The sequence below is a fragment of the Aphelocoma coerulescens genome, chromosome 8, assembly GCF_041296385.1.
Source record: "Aphelocoma coerulescens isolate FSJ_1873_10779 chromosome 8, UR_Acoe_1.0, whole genome shotgun sequence".
NCBI lineage: Eukaryota > Metazoa > Chordata > Aves > Passeriformes > Corvidae > Aphelocoma > Aphelocoma coerulescens.
In genome coordinates this window covers 18,974,174-18,995,062 of record NC_091022.1, presented here as the reverse complement: position 1 = coordinate 18,995,062, position 20,889 = coordinate 18,974,174, and the positions used below count along the sequence as shown (strand labels likewise).

Below are 20,889 nucleotides of genomic sequence, written 5' to 3'. Positions count from 1 at the left end.
CTGCTGATTGTTTGTAACAGGTTTTCTAGAAGGCGAAAAACTAGAAATGAACTTCTGAAAAAGTCAAAATAAGGGGAGGGAGCAAAATCCCCTCTGGCTGACTTCATGCATTACAATGAAATGAGCACAATTTAGATTATGCTTTTCAGTCTGTTCTTAAATGAAGGCACTTGAAACACTGATTCCCCACACACTGTGTTATTCCACAGATATCTATGTGGCCTGGATGGCTCAGGAACTGAAGACTGATTTGTTGGCTGAATCCTGGCAGCGTTCTGGCGAAAAACTTTACTCAAATTGCTCTCTCGACTACCACGTCTACAACATAAATATAATAGGGATGCCATTGAACTCCTCCTTTCATTCCATTAATGATCATTCCAAATGGGCTGTTTCAAGGAAATACAAAGATCAGTGGACATGTATTGGGGACTTGAACCGTGCTGCTGAGCAAGCTTGGAGAAGTGGTGGGTTCATCTGTACCCAGAACGATCAGATCTACAAAGCCTTCAGGCATTTGATAATCAGCTATGAAAGCTGCACTTCTGCTCCCAGAGTGCTATAACAAACCATTCCTCCCAACTAGCACAGCCCTTGTTACATGGAAAGTGTAGGAAATGTCTCCCTTGAACTGTATTTTCACTCTGGAAAGCAGCCCTGTGAGTTTCCAGACAAGCTCTGCTGTCCCCTTGTTAGCTGTAGGAGCAGGTGGTGTGCAGGTAAAGGGGAGCTGTTTTCCTGTGGTGTGGAGCCCTCGGGGTGTGTGCTGTGCTCCACTCCCCCAGCTCCTCTCACCATCCCCCCTGGGATGGGACGGGAGGGACACTGCTGCAGGGGCTGCTCCAAAGCACATCTCTGTGAACACCCTGCACAGGCATCCCCGGGCAGCTTGGGAATGGGGCTGGATGTGGGACAGGAGGGACAACAGAAACCTCTCTCATGAGCTGGGCTGTCAGGACTGAGCAGGTAGCAAGGCATAAGTATCCCCAAATACTTCAAAATTGCCCTTGATTTCTGGCACTGTTGAGATAAATCACAGCATTTCTGCTCAGCTTGGGCTGAATCTCTAAAAGAGCTGAGACAATTTGATCCAGACAGGGAGATGAGTAGATCTGTGGACAGGAAGGCCTTATTACATGATTCATTTTTAGAGAATTAATGAACTTTAAATCATCTTTAAATTATCTGTAACCAATAGCTTGGGAATATGCCTAGTGCTTTTATTCATGTACAGCAATTTTATAAACAAATAAACATGTCCAAAATACAAATAAGCAAAATAAGGAGCAAAAATGGTCTGTTTACATTCTCCCTCTTCCATCTGCATAGTTATTTCTGGTTGGTTACAATGTTTTATAGCTGCCAAAGGAAAAATTGAGACCATTAGGAAAAACCATAAAAAGAAGAATATATTTGAAGAAAGATGTTATTTAACCTACACAACAGATGTGGCTGTTAATTTTCAATACCTCCAGTCTTAGGCTTAGGACCTAAGTTTGCATGGTCTTGCTATAAAGACAAAGCTGATTTGCAAAATCCTGATACACTCTGCTGTTCAAATGTCAAAAGTGTATCTGTATTTAATATGTTCCTAAACATATTTATATGTTTCTTTATAATTCCTTTTTTTTCCCCTGAATTGCTAATATAAACTCCAGTCTGAAGAGCTGGCTGTCCCACTGAAATTTCTGTTTTGCTGTGTTCATAGTCCTTACCACTGATCCTCCACAACAGTGTCTTAAAAGGAAGTAGGTATAAAGAAATGCTCCACAACCACAAGAGGTTGCCAAAGATTTCCTTCCCTTTTCACTCCGAACAATCAGCCAAACTATGAAGTGTCCAAGGTGTCAAATGAATTAATTTCAGAAAACATTTGTGCATATTTTTTGAAGAGATAGAAATAATGTATGTGGCCTGCATAATGAAGAGAACTGTACAGGAACAGGTTTCATAATTAGCCAGTCTGGATCGAAGGTAGCTCCTAGCTCAAGTCTCATAGCTCAGTGAAAATAGTGTTGTTGCTTAGATATCCTGCAAGAAATTTTTTATTTTCTCTGCATATGACCCAATAACATTTGATAAATAATTTGTTTGATAATGTTCTTTCTCTGATGCCTGTCAAATTGTTTTACATACTTACTTCTCACTGTTTCGCTAGCTGTGGTCAAGCAACACCTTTTGTGGCAGTGAAAATTGCCAGTGACACGGAACACTGCGCCGTGGGATGCTAGGGCATCGCTCAGATAAGCCAAGACAAAATTAATTTCTCTTGCCTATCTTTTCATGGCAGACACTAACCTAACCTACCTGTCTGAGCCCTTGTATCTTGCCCACAGCTTTGTGTAAGCATGCCTTCAGTGGACAGGGCTGGCAAGAAATCCTCCGCTGGAGACAGTGCTGACGAGCTCACCGTGTGTGTCAGAGAGTGCCTGGATCTGTGGCACAACCTGTATTTCTTGTAGCATTTTCAAATACTCAGCCACAGCATTTGAGTCACAGGGTGCCATAGCAAAGAGTCTGTGTCCCACTGGTTGTCACAACAGTGTTGCCAGCACCCTGCTCCCCAGGCCAGACGTCACCAGTGCATCACTTGAAATAAGTGCTGATTGCTGTTCTTAATTATTTGGTCAATTAATAGCTGTCATAAAGTTTTACAAGACTACTTAAACATTTCTCTTTCATTATACCCAAGACCGGTTGCCTCCATTTTAGCTGTAACTGAGGAGGCATAAAGAGCAGAAGAAGATGCAGAGAAACAGCTGTACCATACAGCACTAGAAGCACCTCAGCAGCCTGGCTGTGCATGCACTCATTTCAGTGGTGTAGCAATAAAAAGGCTGCAGATCTGGTTCTCTCATTTTTTTAACTGTAAACAACTTTAATTCAGTTTTGCTTTTGTTGTGTAACTTCTGTATTTGCATATCCTAGTATTTCTGCTACACGTTATGACACATGGGCAGACACTTTGTTTCCCAAAAGAGACTAATAATCAACAAAATAATATATATTTTTAAAGGGTTTGTAAATTTAAGGCTTTCTTTGCAAATGCAAGACCATAAGCCCCTTACTCAGCCTCATGTGCCCTCACAGCACGCCCTGTGTGAAATGTTTACTTTTTGCCTATTTTATATATATTAATAAATTTTTAACATTTAAAATATGCTATCGGATTTTAAGATGCCGAACAGGCAAGAAATATCTGCCTGTCCCAGTGATTCTGTGCTGCCTCTGCTGCCCACTGTGACCCTTTTGACTGGACAGACTAGTTCCTGCAGAAGGGGACATGTGGCATGGCCCCTCTGCAGTTTCAGGGGGACCTGCTCAGCAAAACTGACCCTGCAGAAGGGTCCAAACACTGGACCCTGGCATGGAGAGAGAAGAAAGCTGCTCTCTTGTGCAGAAACCTGGAGTCTCTTCTCAGCATGCAGGTTTGGCTATTCTGACCCTTGGGCTCTGTTCTAGGTAGACTAAATAAGAACATTTATTATACACGAAAATTGTTTGCCAAGGGAGTAGGAGAGGCCAAAAGCAAACATTATTAATCCACTAAACATTACTGTACTGCAGCCAGGTTTGTAACAAACACAGCAGTAGGGATGGTTGTTTGGTATAAATTGCCTTGTAATAATTTCCACAAGCTGAGGCTCGGTCCCAGCATGCCTGACATGCTCACAGGGTGCAGGATTTGCAGACACAGCCTCTCCAAATCCAACCTGCCACCTGCCCCCCTGCACCACGGCATCTCCTGCCCTCCCCACAGCCACTGCCACCCCAGAGCAAGGCCAGGGCTCTGCCTCCCTGACACCGCTTAAAAAACCCGGCTGATTCTTCTATAAACGTTTGTATCCCTGAGGATGCTTCCCTAATGCTGGTAATTGTGTGTCAGTAGGGCAGTGGTTTGCTGTGTTGGAACAGTGCAGTTTTACACAGAGTTAATGTAAGAGGTCAAAGGATTAAACATTGAAGAAAAGCTAAAAATATTTTAAAAATTTGAAGGCTTAAAAATTTAAACTGTGAAGTTTAATTCCAGCTGGGCAATTACAATACTGGAAAACAGGCAGAGGCATGGCAGCCTGAGCCCACTTCACAGGGCAGCCTTTGGGGTGGAATTGCTTCTGGTATCTCCACAATGACTGAACATAGCCTGAGCTCTCATGATGGGAGTGATGAGCAATGTATTGGAGAATTTCTCAAGGATTGGGGCTCCATGCCAGCTGCCTGCCAGCAAGTCAAAGGAAGCTTTAGGAGAAATTTCTCTGAGCTGTGAACCTTTTCTCCTCCAAGGCATTCTAACATAGCCTGGTGCTTCGTCTTGTCACAGGGGTCTGCAGGTGTACTTCTGACTAAGGAAATGCTCAATAACATCATTGTGAGAAATTTTTTTAATGTATCAAAGCATCCTTGGCGTTATTAGCATAGTCCATAGTCACATAATTATCCACAGAGAAACTTACACCCATATGTTAACGCCCATAAATTATTGTGCAGATTTCTTTTATACCTATATTTTCAGTTTCTGGGAAGGATACATCACTGGGTACTTAATATAGTAATTGCTTCAGAACATGTAAGCTGCCCATGCCTGCAGTAAAATGTTCAGGAGGCAGAGTGGTGCTGGCAGCATCATCTGAAAGCTCAGTAAGCCAAAGCCTAACTGTAGTCAGAGTGTGATGCAAGAATATGATGCACCTCTTTAATTTCACAAGAGATTTCTTAAAAAGACAGGAGTTTAAAAATGAGAATGGAGATGAACAAATTTGTGTTAGGCTAAGTGTGGAAAAAAAACCTTTGTAGCAGGGAAAAAATTCTTCACAGTACAAAACAGAGCACCTGATCTGAAATTCCAAGCTAGGATAGCAGTATCGGTGTATTCTAGATATCCTGATACCCTGAGTAGCATAGCCATATCTGACACTTTTTTATTTAGACTGGAGATACTAGATTATAGATCTAATCTTATGAATTTTCTCATAATCCTCACACATTTGGCATGAGTGCAGTAAAAGAAGTTGTGTTTGAACCAAGTAATCAGTTGTAGCACTTTTAGATCTTGGATTCAGACAGCATAATATAATTTTTTAATGTAGACCCACTGTATGCTCATCTTTATGGTCTTTAAGTGATTTATCCCAGTATTGAGAGTATGCTATTCCGTGCATATATATATTCATTTTACTAAAACTGTTAACTACAAAACATTAGGACTTGAAAAATATATCTTGCTTTGTATAAATAGCTGTGTTACACTTTTACTCAAGTTATTTTAGTAAGTCCTTTTGATTTTTTTTTCATTTGCTTTTGCTTGACATTTCTACATATCTGCTGACTATTCTGGTTCTCCTGTAAGAGGGATAAAAATAAGGAACATTCTTCCCCTCCTTTGATCACCTTGCAGCCTGGGAACTGCAAACTGATGTTCAAATATTCAAAGCTTACAGGAGCAGAGCATAGTGCTTAATGTTTCATGCTGGAGTGCTACAAGTGGCTCACTGTAGTACAGTAGTACCAGCATTGCCTCATTTATTAATCATAGAAATGTTGCATCCAAATTAGCCACAGAGTGGTGCATCATAATACAGTAATCCAAAAATCTGTCTTCACATGTATTAATGCTGGCAAATGAAGGATATCCCATTATAGCACTGCACAGTTTCTCCACTACATTCCAAAACCTGCCAAAAGCTCACTAAAAGCTGTGTCACTGAGTGTTTTCTTTTTGTTGCTTACTTCTGACTTTCTAAAGAGTGAGAGTATTTAGCTCCAGGGCGCTTTTGTGTCTGCCTTTTTTCAGAGTTCTTTTTTGGGCCAACATTCTGTCAGCCAAATATCAATATTTCTCTTGCTATAGCGCAATTTAAAAATGTATTTTTGCACTGGTATGAACATGGTAAGCACCACTGTCCTCCACTTCAGTACAATTTCAGGAAATCTTCCCTGCTCTGAAAGCTGTTCCTTTTCACATCCTCACCTTGAAAATCCTAGGCACTGTGCAAGGAAAATATCATCTTTTAATCTCTTGCTTTCTAACTACTCCAAATATTTTTTTCAGGACAGTCAAGGTGAGAATGAAGGAGCTGACAATTTTGCATGGAGCATTTTGCAAAGAAAGAAACACTGCACAGCAAATAGGGACAATTGTGCAGTTGTATTCCCAGCTGCTCACCAACCTGCCAAAAGATGGGAAGAAACAGAGAAATGGGAGCAAAAAGAGTTTACAGGAGAGAGGAAGAAGAAGAAACAAGACAACTGAAGGTAAGCAAGAGAGGGGGAGCAAGGGAAAAGCAGAAGGAACATTACAATGGTCAACACCAAGGGGGTCAGAGACCTTGGAGGTAGTGACAGAGAAACTTTTGGAGTTAGCTGTGCAAAAATCCAGTTAACAGCATGTTTCATTTACTATGATAGCAACCTAACATTTACCCATTTTACAGATACAGTCTCCACAGGCTACACCACAGAGATAAAAGCAAAAGGCATAAACTGAAGTGACTTAGCCAAGTGGTAAAAAAACATAGCACAAACCAACACGTGAGAAAGTCATTACCTTTCTGTTTCCAAACCTACTAGAGGTGGAGTAAAGTAAACTCAAATGCATTAAACAGGTAACAGTAGGAGGGAGAAATTCATAAGCTAGGCTAACCAGTTTGAACCATACATATTTGAACAACATGCTAAACGATTTTTTTTAAAAAGAAGGAAGCTACTATTAAGGTTTAAAGCCAATATACAAATACAATAAAAACAAGGGATGCAAAACATTCACAAGAGTAACTGCAGATCCTTTCATTACAGCTGGTGACACTAAAGTGAGCTGCATTCATTCTTGTAGCATTGAGAGTACTGCAGGCAAAAAGAAGTAAATGCAAATATAAAAGAAAGTAAAAAGAACATACATGGGGATTAGCAAACTGATGCATTTAACACTTTGCTCCTGGGATCATTATTATTATGGGTATTTTGTATAACATATGGCCTTTTATTGTCAGGTTAAAAATCAAGCTTTGTTTAGAAACCTCCCCAATTTTATGTTCAGTTTCATCTCTGATCCTACTTTGCTCTCCTGCACTATACAAACCACCACTGGTCTAATATAGTAGTTTCTCGCTGCACTGAGTCAAAATCAGCAATCATTCCTGGGTATTACTTACTGTCACTTGGCTCATGGTGGCTGTTTTGTCACCTCCTGGTCTTGGATCCCACAGAGGAATAATGGCAGTAGAGAAGCTGTGGCTCTATAAAAAGTGTCATCTTAATATCAGAGGAGGAGCTAGGCACGAGGGGTTGGCTTCACAAATGTAAATATTTCATAATTTATTTAGCAACGTGGCTTTTCTTTTTCCCCCAGGCAAAAACTTTAATAAAGGAACAGGTCTACTGCAACAAAGGAAACAACAGCAAAAAACAGAGACAAGGACACATCCTAACCCCATTAACATCAGCGGGAATTTGCCTTCATCTTCAGTGGGAGCAGAACTTCAAAGACACGGGAATGACCCATGAAGCCTGAAGGGTAAAATCTGAACCTTCCATAGTCTCTGACACAAACTGTGTTTGAGGGTGGTAATGTGGTCCCAACACAATGAAAAATGTCCCCAGCTGGAGTTGTATGACCTTGGCCTGACCATGACCTTGACCCTGGCACTGCCAGGGTGGTGTCAGGACAGACCTCAGAGAGGCCTCATGCTGGGGCAGCTGCCTTGTCAGAAGAAGCTCTCTGAGGCAGGACTACGTGGGAGCTGGGCACAGATGAACCTTTTGTCTCTTATGGTTCATGGCTGTACTCTCAGTGCCCAAATCAGGAAGAAGTGATATCCCCACCTTTACGGGTACATTTTTTACATCTCAGTAACTTAAGATATTCTTTCAAAGCCTGTCTCTGGCAGAATGAAAGTTCTGTCTCCTCAGTCCTGCTTTGTGTTGTTCAGACTGAGGAAGATGAGTGGTGTGGATATGAAGAATAGTTTCTTCTCTAGGAAGATATAAGATCTCCTGTGAAGACTAACAACATATTTTAGGTGCACACGGCCTGCTAAATGCTGGGAATGTGGGAAAACTGGGATGAGGGAACTCATTCCTGGGTATCTCTTCAGGTCTTGTTTTGGTACTGGCACCATACAGCAAAATAGAAATTAAAAGAACAGAGGTACTAAGAGCAGAATTCATTTTCCTCTCTTTCCTCTTTGGATGACTCCTTATGCTTCTTCCGTTCCTGGGAATGCATAATATGACACAGTATCAAGTCACTGGATGAAAATTTGTATAATGTACAACATGGAGAGGTTGCTAAACTCTTGATGAGTGAGTTTATTTGCTCCTCATAGTCCTATTTTAGCTCTGTGAGAAAAAGTCCCCCTCTGTCCTTCATTATTCACTGGTCACCCAAATAAGTCTGACAACACAGACTCTTTCAAATAAACCCAATTCCAAAAAACAGTAGGAAAACATTCCATGGCAGTGTGTACCCTAAGGCCTCTCCATTGATTTCAAATTATATTTCATATGTTTCCTATGGTGTCTGCACCCCCAGACCATTGCAGCCATATCAGGAAAGCAATGGCAAGCACTTTCAGAAAAGCCCCTTTAAAAGAGCTGTGTTTAACATATGTTTGTATGTCTGTGTTTTACACAGCAATGATTTTCCATCCCTGGGTGTAAAGGGTTCCATGGACAACCTTTAATAAAGTCACAAATATGACTACAAAATACAAGTTCATGCATGTTTTCCACACATTAAATTTCTCAAGGAATCCTATGCCTCTCCTGGAAAACTATAAGAATATTTCAAAACCTGTGCTTTTTACAAATCAGACCCATATTGTATGTCAAAATATACAGTTGGGTTTTTTTGAAAGAGTGAGCATTGCTCAGGACCCTGCAGGTAGAGAGAACTTGGGATTTCAATACTTTTTTGTAATAAAATGTAGTATTTCTTTGATGCTAAATTCCTCTGGTTTTCAGTACCTTCATTGTTAACAACCAGCATGTATATAATCAGTCTAAGAAAGGAGGAGTGGAGCATGTGGTTTGGCTGCTTTGAAAAATCATATAATAATGCTATTTGAGTCTGCAGGTTTAGCTTGGTAGTCCTACTGAAATGACTGTCAGCTAGAGAGATGGTACAGGAAAGGTGAAACACTGTATTTCAGCTAAGAAACTAATCTGTATTTCATGGTCCCCATCTTCTCTGGGAATATGAGCCCAGCACTTTGTGGGATCAAGTGACACTCCTAAATGTAACACTGTTGAGCACAACTGGTCTGATTGGCTTAGTTAGACCAGTGTGGTAAAGGCAAAGTGAAACTGAGCAGCTTTGTGGCCCTTACCACTTCTACCATAAACAAGGTGTCTTTCCTAAGCAAGGGAAGTTTCAAGGGCTTACAGCATTTGAAGTAAGTCCAGTTCAATTTAAATGTAGTACTGCATAAAGCATTACAATAAGATCAACAGAGTAAAAATTAGAAGAGCTAAACTCTAAACAAATTTATGAGTGCACTGTACAAATTAATACATATTTGTGCAAAGTATTCAGGAGAAGAGAAATATGTTTCCTTTGAAAGGATGTAGGTGTGGCTACTGCAGTGTACCAAAGAGATTTTAAAAAAAATCCTGTTGTTGTGTTGTGTTTGAAGTAATAATTAGAGTCTGGCGTCAAGTTTGAATGATAACTATTACTTTCTTCACACAGATTTTCTAAGCTTGAGAGACCAGTTTTCAAAAGCTCTCTAGCAAAGCTATTATCTTACCAGCATTACTTCATCAGAAGAAACTGTAAAAGGTTCATCAGAAACACTGAGGGTGAGTCTGGGTTTTTCAGTATCTTCTCAGGATTTGCCTTCAAGAATGAAAGCCTTTCTGACAGTAATCTTTCATAATTACAGCTGAAAATTATGCAGTTGGCAAATTCTCAACAGCCTTGGAAATTGGACCTAATACATTCAAAGGCACAAGTCTTTAAAGTATTTCACATGTAGGCAGTTAGCCAATATTCTCAATTAGAATACATGCTTTTGTTCTTAAAGAAAACCACCCATGCCATTTCTTTCACTGCTGATACAGGCTTGTATCTGTTAGTGCTTTGAATTTCCTGATTTGGATATTCCCAAAAGGAGTACTTCAGATTCCTATAGCACCCTGTCCCAGATAGCCTAATACTGAAAAGGTGTCCAGTAAGTCTTGTACATGGGTGTATGAACACCCCATATATAAAGAGAAACTTATACCTGCAGATCTCTGGTATTGTGAAATAAAGCATTCAGAAGTGTTTAGCTCCCTGAAGTATGATGGCTTTCAAATTTGATCTAGGATATGTAGGAGTGGTACAGATAAGATGTATGCCTATGGGTGGAGGGATAAAGAGTCTTTAATATTAACAGACTCAAACTGTTCATTTCCTTCCTTCTGTGGGTACACAGTTCTGCTTCTAAACAATTTTTCTGAGTTGAATCTATTATTAGATTCACAAAATTATCCTGGCTTCATGCTAAGCCTTTACCTAGGCTTAGTTACAAGGGTTTTCTCAAAACCTGATGAAATGCTTTTCACCTTCAGTACCTAGTTTGGTTTCTGCATACGGTCCTCTGCTAGTGGAGGATATGTAATGGACATATGCAATGTCTTTTCCAAATCACAGTTGGTGGAAGCTTGGTTTGAGACTACACTGGAACATCCAGTAGCATTGACATTTTAGGTAGTGGCTGTTAAAAATTCTTGGAAAAGTAAGAAGTATTTAAAGGCCAGAGGGTTCAGGAAGCTAGCAGGAGCTTAGCAGGCACCAAAACATGGTGCAACAAAAAACAGTGAAGAGGGTTATCTGCTGCAGCTTGCTTTTTGAAATGAGAAAAATGGAAAAAAAATATGAATGCAAACAGGAAGGGGACAGCACTTTTCAAAGAGTTTTGAGCTGCAGAGCTGTGGACTGCTTGCCTCTTCCCAAGGCAGAATAATACCTAGAAACTCAGCCAGTAGGTGAGGGCACTGCACTGACATCTCGCCTGAAACAGCAGAGGTACTTCTTTTAATGTCCACCAACAGGCTTGAAGGAATGAAAGATCTTGAGCCCAAAGGAAGGGAAGCCGTAGTGTCCCCCAAAGGATGGACTGCTTCCTGATGAGGCTGTGCTAAGGACAGGCTGCTCTCCATGCAAAGCTGGAGAGGTGCCCAGAGAAACAGCAGCATGTCCAATGGATGAGGTTAATCCTTGTCAGGGTGACAGGCTGTTCCCAGGACTACCAAGCAAAGTACATCTGAAAGAACAAGTGAGAACAAAACTTTTTTTCAATATCAGCCTCAGCCTGGATAAAAACCTGGAAGATTATACACTTAGTTGTAAAAAAAAAAAAAAATATCTGGAATAACATGCTAAAAATACTCAACAAATACCTGTAAAGAGAGTACAATCATCTGAGCAGTATATTCTACTTAAGGTTTATAAAAGGTACAACAGAATTTGGTCTGTTAAATAGCTTCTGTGCAGGATCTCAAGCAGTTTTGTGGGGATCTCCAGCAATGCCATCACTCCATCTCTCAGTGATTTTGTGGTTGGCACCATATCAACAACATCAACCCTGCAGGTTGTGTAACAAGCTAATGATGCAACACTTGAGGATGAAGGTGGAGGTGCTGGTAGGATGTCAAAGTCCCACCACACATACACAGTAGGAAACAGCTGAGATTAGGTGAGGCTGCAGTCAAACATGAAACATTAAAAATACTGTTTATTAAAAAACACAGACCCCATTAAACTGAATTTATATAAACTATCTAATTAACAGATTAGAAAGCCTGATGTGACTTGTGTGGTCTTCTAGTCTGACTTCTGGCATAATGGAGAGGAGATTTTCCTGAACTCATCCCTGTCCAAACTAGATTGTATAATTTTAAGGGGGACACATGTATTTTGATATAAATATCAAGAGAAAATTTACCATAATTCTTGGTAGCCCTCTCAATGCTTGATTATGGGTAACTATAAATTAAAATTGCAGCTCTTGAATCTTTGTCTGCCAGAGCTAAGGCATGGATTTTTAAATGAATATTTACACCATAGAATGGTACATAAAGGGCCCCCATTAACTTTCTCTTTGATAAGATAAAGAGGTGGAACTCCTTGAGCCCCACATTAGAAGGAGAGTATCCTTTAATGATGTCTCATCTCTATTCTATGAAATCCTTCTAATTTTTCATCACTCTTTTTGCATTTAGGACCCAAATCCTAAACAGCATTCCACCTTTCCTTGCATCAGTGCCAGATACAGATGAAGTATAAACCTCTTTATCCTTTCTCAGTATTTACTTGCTTGGGCAATCAAGAGTTACTTTCCCTATTCTGGTCACCATGTAGAGATCAATTGTGATCTGATAGTCTCCAATTCCTTTTCAGTGACTTTGCTTCCCAGCAGAGGATTCCCTATGAGATTTGCTGGCCCCTTGTTCTTTCTAGAATATATATTCTGCTTCTTTATTCGTATAAGGCAAAAATGCTTTCACACTAATTTTGTAGAAGAGTAAGGTACAAAGGGATGTATCAGAGGTAAACACAAGGTATTGGTGTAGAAGGAGACCGAGGGCAGGAGAAATCTCCTGAATCCCATAATGGCACTACAACAGTACTGCACATTTCCATGGGAGGCTAAAGGACAGAGGTAATAGCCAGATGCAATGTCAGCTGAGAGATACAATCCTGGTATCAGATTGAATGCTGTCATTTCTTTCCAGATATATCTAAAAGTCACCTGGTGAAATAAAAAACCAGGGCTTGAACCACTGAGCCTAACTCTCTACTGCCAAAGGTAACCACACTGTGACTTCTCTTTCATAATAATTCCATGCAAACTTAGGAAATAAGTTTTCCTCCTGTTTTCCTCCAAACAGGAGGAAAATATGATCGATTTGGAAATATAGACAAAGGAAATACTATTTTAGCTAATTCTTCCTTGTCAATCTGTAGAGTAACTTTTACTGAAATATGCTTTTGATTCTGCCCTCTGACTCCTACTGCTGAGAACAGAGATTGTCTCCAGCATCAATCTGTGTTGGGTAAAGCATCAAACTTGTTGAACCAAGCAGAAGAGATCCTGTGATAAAAGGTCCAATGTAAGACCAGATTTCACTATGAGTTTCATTTCTTTGTTCAGTCAAACCCTGCACACCAGTCAGGATTGGCTCTGACAAGCTTCCACTGTAAAATGATACAAAAGAGGCTGAAATATAGGCCACAGCTAGAAATAATTCTTAGGAAGCTCTCTGGATTTCCTGGAGGGCAAGGTGTAGCTGTGTGTGTGGGAGGTAAACGCCAGTGTTCTTCTGTTACCAGTAATTATGTGCAGCTTGAGTTTCAGTAATAAGAGCTACATATGCATGCTGGAAAAGAAGAGTTTATCTGACACTGGGATTATATGTTACAAGATAGATGTCTTACATTGCTTGTTATCATTGTTATTTTGTGATTAGCACTTTTAAGTGTCCAAAAGCATGCTCATATTTTATCAACACATAAGAAAAAAATACAGTTACTGAGAGTTTTTAACATAAAAGAGAAAGAAATCTTGTAAATCTTCATATTATCCCACCAGCCTGTCTAACATTTTGGAACTACTTCTTGCACTAGCATTTGTTTTTATTAGCTTCAGTAATTTTGCTTTTGATGTTGTTTATGATCACTGCCAAATACAGAGTATGCTTTCCAGAAAGTTATCCTGAGGTGAACACCCAGCACTGAAATATCAATCTTAAAAGATTTGATAAACCAAGAAAGAAAATCTTATCAGGGAAAGGGGCTTGGTAGCCTAAATAAAGGAGATACTGCAATTCTAATGACTATTCCTCAAAATATAGCAATACAAACAGGAAAAAAACCCCAACTGTAATGTAGCTAAAATGTAGCCTGTTAAATTATTTTAAAAGTCCATTCATTGCAGTGTCTAACCTCATACCATATGAATATTAGGGAAGATATTCTAAAATTCTTATAAAATATTTGAAAGGGGTTTCTTTATTTCATTTTGAGGTTTCATAGCATCATAGGTTTTCAGGTCAGAAGAAAGCACCACAAGTCTCCAGCCTGACCTTCTGCATGGTACAGGTGACAATTAGGTTAAGGGATAAATCCTTTGGAAAAAAATCCACCACCTTGGTTTATAGATTTTATGTGAAAAAGAACAGTTCACAGGTCTATCTATCAATTTTTTCCCCAGGGCTTAGTTAATCTATGGGGTTTTCTGTTTGTTTTGATTTTGTTTTTTAATAAAAAACATGTCTTGACTCAGTTTTCAAACATTACATCTTTTAAAAGATTTGTCTGCTAAACTGAAGATTTCTGTGGTTATTCTCTTTATTCATGTAATTCCACGTGAGTTAGTGCTTCCCTGATTCATTGAAGGGCTAAAGAGATTAAGCTTTTAAAGTCTCTTCTGTAAAAAGGGTTTCTAGATCCCACATAGTTCTGCTTAACTGGTTTCTCAGGTTTTGCCTTGGTATCAGGGCAAGACCTACTGTTCCACCAACAAAATCCCTAGTGCTACAGTGCTCCTGACATTTATTCATAAGGATGGCATTTCTGTGTGCTCTTAATTGCATTTCTGTATCACTACTTTTCATGATGCAGCCCTCCCTCAGATAACTAAATTACATTTTTCTTTCCTAGTAATCTTATCCTGCAGTTAACTATCCTAAAATGCACATTGTTCAAGTTAGCTCACCTTATTAAAGATTCTGGGAGCACTGTGGACTAATTCCTTATCATGTATCACTTTACAGCTTCTGTTTCTTACGCAAGTATTATCTTACAAATTTGTAAAATAACTAGTATATGCCACTAACTATTTATAAATACTTCTCACTTATTAATAATGCCAAGTAAAAAATGATCCTGACTATTTTTCTCAATTTAAAATGTAAAGTATGTACTAAGAGCCAAGTGTAATATAGCTAGACACTGAAATGTGTTAAAACAGAGGAATATTTAAGCAATATATTTTCTTATTCTCGTTAAATATGTGTTGATACTGTGGAGTTAAGAGCAATCTTCAAGGGGAAGGGAACAACAGTTTCACTTAACACCTTTTCCTTTGTAAGAAAATAATTACCTTATTTCTGTAGTAGCACCTGCAAATTATGTTGCAATAATTTCAAACAAGGAGAAAATTCTTTGTATGTAGGCAACCTGCATGCAGAAGAAGAAGGGAAATTATTGGCTGTACCAAGTTCTATTTATTTCAGCAAAATTATTCCACTACTGCACAAATATGCCTTAATATAAAATAACAGGAATTTAATAAATAAAAGGAAAACACAAGGTAGCATATTCTGGAAAAATATCTGCCTAGAAATGAGTCATACTCTAATCTTGGATAAACTCTTTCATTTTCCATACATGAAGGAGTGTTTTATTAAGGCAGCCCAAGCTACGTGTAATTGCACCAGCAGAAAGATACAAGCATCACTTTATACAAAGAGAACTCCACCTCCCAGGAAACACAAGTTTTTCTACATACCCACAAGGCTGATGAAATGTTGCCATTGACTGTCTTCCCTTTTACAGGATAATTCTTTAGAAAAGAGTAGGGATCTCCAGAAGCAGCACAATGAATTCAGCAAAAAAACCAGGTTGGAAACAGTAGATGTTTCTTCAGTACTTTGCCATGGGTAACTATTGGATAAACTTCTCAAAAAGTCTAAATGTGTCAAAATACAAGTATATTGTCCATAGAATTTCTGTTTAGGGAAGTATTCCAGTTTTCTACACTAGACACTTGAAACTCTAGCAACATCCATTATCTTACTATTTTTTGGTCAGCTAATAAACAATTAATGCACTATCTAGTAGTTATAGTCTACTAACTAACCAGAAGTGCTGACACACTTGTAGTAAATCAAACACCCAGTACTAGCCAGGCCGATCTGTCCAGATTAACATAATGGCCAGCTATGCCATCTCGATAAATCCTGTGGGAAGAAATGATAATGTTGGTTATAACTACATGTTTACTACTGTGTTGACATCCATATATAAAGCAACTGTAAAGTCTTTTTTTTAAACTCTAATGAGTTGAAAACTGGACACTCATATGCAGCAGACTATGGAATTTCCATAATTTTTAAATAATATATTTGCAAGGTTTTTTGCAAGAATACCACATAAAATGCCTTATTTTTAATATCCTCCCCTTTGGTTAATTCTTCCTTAGATTATTTAAATCTCACTCAGTCGGGCTTCCAAAAGCTTTTCTTCTTTTTCCTTCTCACATACACATACACACACACACACACACACACACACACACACACGTTCTGAGATGTTTGACACAGACCATTTGAACACATCACTGGTCTTTGCACCAAACTATTTCAATTTCCCCATCTGTATAATGGACATCATGCCTTCTTTCCAATAACCACCTTAATGTTTGTACACAGCTCAGATACTGCAAAGAAGAGCGACCCAGAAAAGCATATGAAAATAAATTTTTTTGTGTTGCATTATGGGATGAGGACAGGCATTGAGAGCATATACTAAGATCTAGAGTTTATTCTGAAATGTTAAATAATACCCAACTTTATTGTGTATGATATCCATTTTATCCATTAGAGAGATTGTCCTCGGTGACTGAAAACACTGAAATTAAAAGACTGTAAACAAGATCCACTAAGGAATGCAAGCCTGTAAGTCTCAAACAGGTGATCCTGAAAAACTACCCACGCAGTTCCTGCATAGGCACCTTGTAATTTTATGTTGTTCCCCTACAAAATGCACCCCTGGAGAAACAGCTCTGGGTATGCCTAAGTCTGGTAACAGTGTGGAAAGAGCTAAGCAGTTTAGCATTTATTTTGTGCTTACACCTAGCTGGGTAAACAAGAGACTATTCTCCAGCAGAGGCCCCAGATGGCTTGGTACAATAACACATACCATGGACCATGGGCTTAGGCTCTCTACAAAACACAATTGCAACCTTTCTGTCAGAAAATGATGGTATGGATGTCCGTATTTCATAGGACAGCATATTGTGGTGGGCCTATTCCCAACTCTTTCCTCAGCTGAAGAGAGGTGGGCTCAAAGACAGATTCTCCTGTTGCACGGAGCATCTCCCACCACTCTGACTATCCCACCCTGGTGAGACCACATTGTCCATTCTTCACTGTGCAAAAAGCCCAACAGAGCATCAGCCCAGGAGTGTAGAAGGAACCAGACTCCTCAGCCCAGAGATGAAAGCACACACAGAGAAACTGAAGCTGGTTACAATCCATTCTCTATAACTTGTTTTTTGCTGTGTAACTTTTTAAAGTAAACTACAGGGAGAATACTGAGACCTGGCCAGGAGTTGAATCTTCCTTTCAGGAGTAGAGTGCCCCAGCCTAGCTATTTGGTTCAGCATTTTCTTCATCTTAATCGACACACAGCAATAGCTTCAGCTGCAAGTTCTCACCTCAGAAAAACCTGCAGGCCTGTGGTTTCACTGTTCCATTGACAGGTAAGATGATAATCTCCAGAGGCTGGAAAGTCCTGTCTTCTGTATCCTTCTTTAACTTTTCAACTACCAGTTAAGCAAAGCTACTATCACTAACTTTGCTGCACAGTCCGTGCTGGTAGGCAGCCCCTGGGAACACCTACCAGAGAGAAGCTGTGAGCAGGAGCATGAGGGGCCTGGTCAGGGTTCAGACATGATCAAAGCTGTACAACTGCTCTGCAGTCTCAAGGCTGAGAGCCTTACAGGCATCACAAAACCAGACCTTTGGGGTACCACTGCATTATCTACACAGCACCGTGAAGGGAAGGAGAACCAGCTTTGAATGCAAGAATAAGAAGAATGCACTTGCCTTAGTTGAGCACTCTGCTGCTGCCAGTCGGCCCCCAGGCAGCTGCACAAGCGCTCCTGCTGCAGCAGCCACACTGCCAGGCCCCCGCTCCTGCTCCAGCTCCTGTTCCCACTCTTCACCACCACCAGTGTCCAGAGGGCCAAAGGACCCTGCTGAAGGTTTTGAGGGCCAGAAATGTGCACCTCAAGAAACCTAATCCTTGAGAGAACCTTGAGCCACCTCACTTCTTACTGTTTTGTTGTGATCTCGTGTTCTGTGTATTTCCCCTCTCCTCACCAGTTTTAGATCCATGACAATACTGATTCCAGCTGTGCAATATGGGGAATTTTGTCCTAGAGAAAAATCAGTCACCCCTCCCTTGTGCTCGACTCTGCTAACACCAAGAATCCTTAGACCAGAGACATTACAAGCTGCGCTCAGAATCTTGTGATCTTCAAATTACTATTACCAATTAGTGGTTATCTGTTTTAACAACAACCACAAGGAATTCTGGCCCACTGATTCAGAAGGGAATTGCTTTCCCCTGTTAACAAGGCAAGGTAACTACAGTAAAAATTAATCCATTAAAAACATATGAAACAGCTTTTTGTTTTATTTTTCAAGTTAAAAGCAGTATTCTGTAGGAAGGAAGAAAAGAGAGAGAGAGAAAGAGAGAGAAAGAGAGAGAGAAAGAGAGAGAAAGAGAGAAGGAAAGAAAGAGAAAGAAAGAGAGAGACAAAGAAAGAGAAAGAGAGAGAAAGAGAAAGAGGGAGAGAAAGAGACAATGAGAGAGAAAGAAAGAAAAGAAAGAAAAAGGAAGGAAAACAGAAAGGAAGGAAGGAAGGAAGGAAGGAAGGAAGGAAGGAAGGAAGGAAGGAAGGAAGGAAGGAAGGAAGGAAGGAAGGAAGGAAGGAAGGAAGGAAGGAAGGAAGGAAGGAAGGAAGGAAGGAAGGAAGGAAGGAAGGAAGGAAGGAAGGAAGGAAGGAAGGAAGGAAGGAAGGAAGGAAGGAAGGAAGGAAGGAAGGAAGGAAGGAAGGAAGGAAGGAAGGAAGGAAGGAAGGAAGGAAGGAAGGAAGGAAGGAAGGAAGGAAGGAAGGAAGGAAGGAAGGAATCTATCTGGTTGGGCATAGCTCTCTTTGACACTGTTTGGTTTGGAGCACTGCAGTTTCTGGGGCATTTGGTTAAATATAAAGAATGTTGAAGACAAGTAGTATGTCCTCTTGACCTTCAGGTAATCAAATTTAAAAAAACCAAAACAAAACAGGAAAATAGCAAAATGCTGGTTATTACATAAAAACAAACAAACAAAAACCAAACCAACCAACTAACCAAGCAAAAAAAAAAAAAAAAAAGAAGAAAAACAAGAAAACCCCACACCCTCAAAACAGTTTTCTGACAGATTATTGAATCCAGAGGTACTTTACCCTCTTTTCTCACCTCTTTCTATATTTTCTTACTTAATTTCCTTTCCCCAGATGAATTTTTGTCCTCTTAACTTAATCACAAAATATTTTTTCAATTGTTTGAAATGACAGAACAGAAAAATCCAAAACAGTGCTCTATTGATACAACTCAAAATGACTCTTCACTACTGAGCTGGGTCAATGGTAATTTACAAATAGTTTTCCTCCAAAATTGCTAAGTGCTGACATGGAATGAATGTCTTCTTTCATCACTATTCACCAGAGAACTTGCTTGTTGAGGGGTTTTTTTTTGAGGGGGGGGTGGGGGTGTTTGGGCTTAGGTTTTTTTTCAGTTGTTCTGTTTTTAACCAAGCAGCTTCTTCCAAAAGATGGTTTCTTGACAGTGCTACTTAAGTTGTAAAATAAGACTATCCTGGTTAGAATGTTATTTGCACAGAACAGAGTTCATAGCTAAAACAAGAAAAAGACCTTGATAATTCTATGAAAAAACTAAAGTAATACAATGCATGCGTTTACTAGTTGGGCCTTCTCTTGAAGTTATAACTGTACCTTGTCAGTAATCTCTACCAAATCCACAATGTGTTTCTGGTGTCTTTTTGTTGTCCCTCCCATGCCCCAGGAAGTTCTTCTATTATTGTGTATCATTATTTTGTTCCTGTGAGTCCTTGGAAGAAAGGTATTTGAATAATGTTAGGAGGTTGTCATCCCTCTTGCTGGGAGGGAGAAAGATAATGTGTTTTTTCCACACGTAAGCACTCAGTGATCCCAACAAAAACAGCATTGCAAATTGGAACTACAAACAACACAAAATTCCCTGTATGTTCTGCTAATAGCAGTGATGAAAATCTCTGCTAATGACTTTGAGAAATAACCTTGCAATCTCTGACATCTGCATCAGCTAGAGTGATAAAGTTACAGCAAGTCCGTGGTTAACATATTCTCAACAATCCTCCAAACCTCAATTACCATGGAAACTACTTATCCTTAAGGCAGTAAGGATAGCTGAAATATTTTCTCTTGACAAAAACGGGAGTGAGGCGAGAAATATATGGGATTGTGCATAATGAGGCCTTTGATCTTTCATTTACATCTGTGCTAAGCAGTAGTAATCTCAGTGAAGCAAGCTGAGTTGCAGAACAAAATTTGTTTACAGGACAGAACAACATTGTCTAGATCTGATTATTTCTAGATATTTTTTCATTATCTTCATATGTTTATGTTAACAGATTTCTTTTTCCCTTTTCTAGTAAGAGAAACATAGTAAGGACAAATAGTATTTGTATATAAAATTAGTAGACACCAAGGTTTGAAAAAATGCTTGGGACAAATGGAAGCAATCAGTCCCATTGAAGCTCAGAATTTTGCATTCTGAGATTAAAAATGCTTCCAATTTAGACCAGGTCCCCCAAAATCCCTGAGTACTCAATTTCTATAAAATAGTGTGTAGTCTTTGCTGTGCAGAAACATTTGCGCACCTCAAAGCAGCTCAGGAACAGAAAACCTCATTTGTGTCTTTATGTAAATTGAATCTCTAATTTGCTGTAGGAGTTCTTGTTTCATTTTAACATCAAGTTTAACAGATTTTAATGGAATAAAAATAACTTTTGGGAACATTACCATCAAAACCCCTATGGTTCCTAATAACCAGATGCTCCCCACAACTTAAGTCACTGCG

At 39.5% G+C, this 20,889-nt stretch overlaps 1 protein-coding gene across 5 annotated transcripts in view; it reads left to right on the top strand.

Moving 5' to 3' along the window:
* LOC138114000 (sterile alpha motif domain-containing protein 13) overlaps positions 1-16,171 on the top strand; it is a 51,627-nt gene extending 35,456 nt beyond the window's left edge. For all 5 annotated transcript variants that reach the window (XM_069022995.1, XM_069022996.1, XM_069023000.1 and 2 more), the window contains 3 exons: positions 210-6,252; positions 7,346-7,510; positions 9,686-16,171. In XM_069022995.1, coding sequence (XP_068879096.1) covers positions 210-565 — 356 coding nt within the window. In that variant the 3' untranslated portion in view covers positions 566-6,252; positions 7,346-7,510; positions 9,686-16,171. The remainder of the gene's footprint in view (positions 1-209; positions 6,253-7,345; positions 7,511-9,685) is intronic.
* Positions 16,172-20,889: the final 4,718 nt, after the last annotated feature.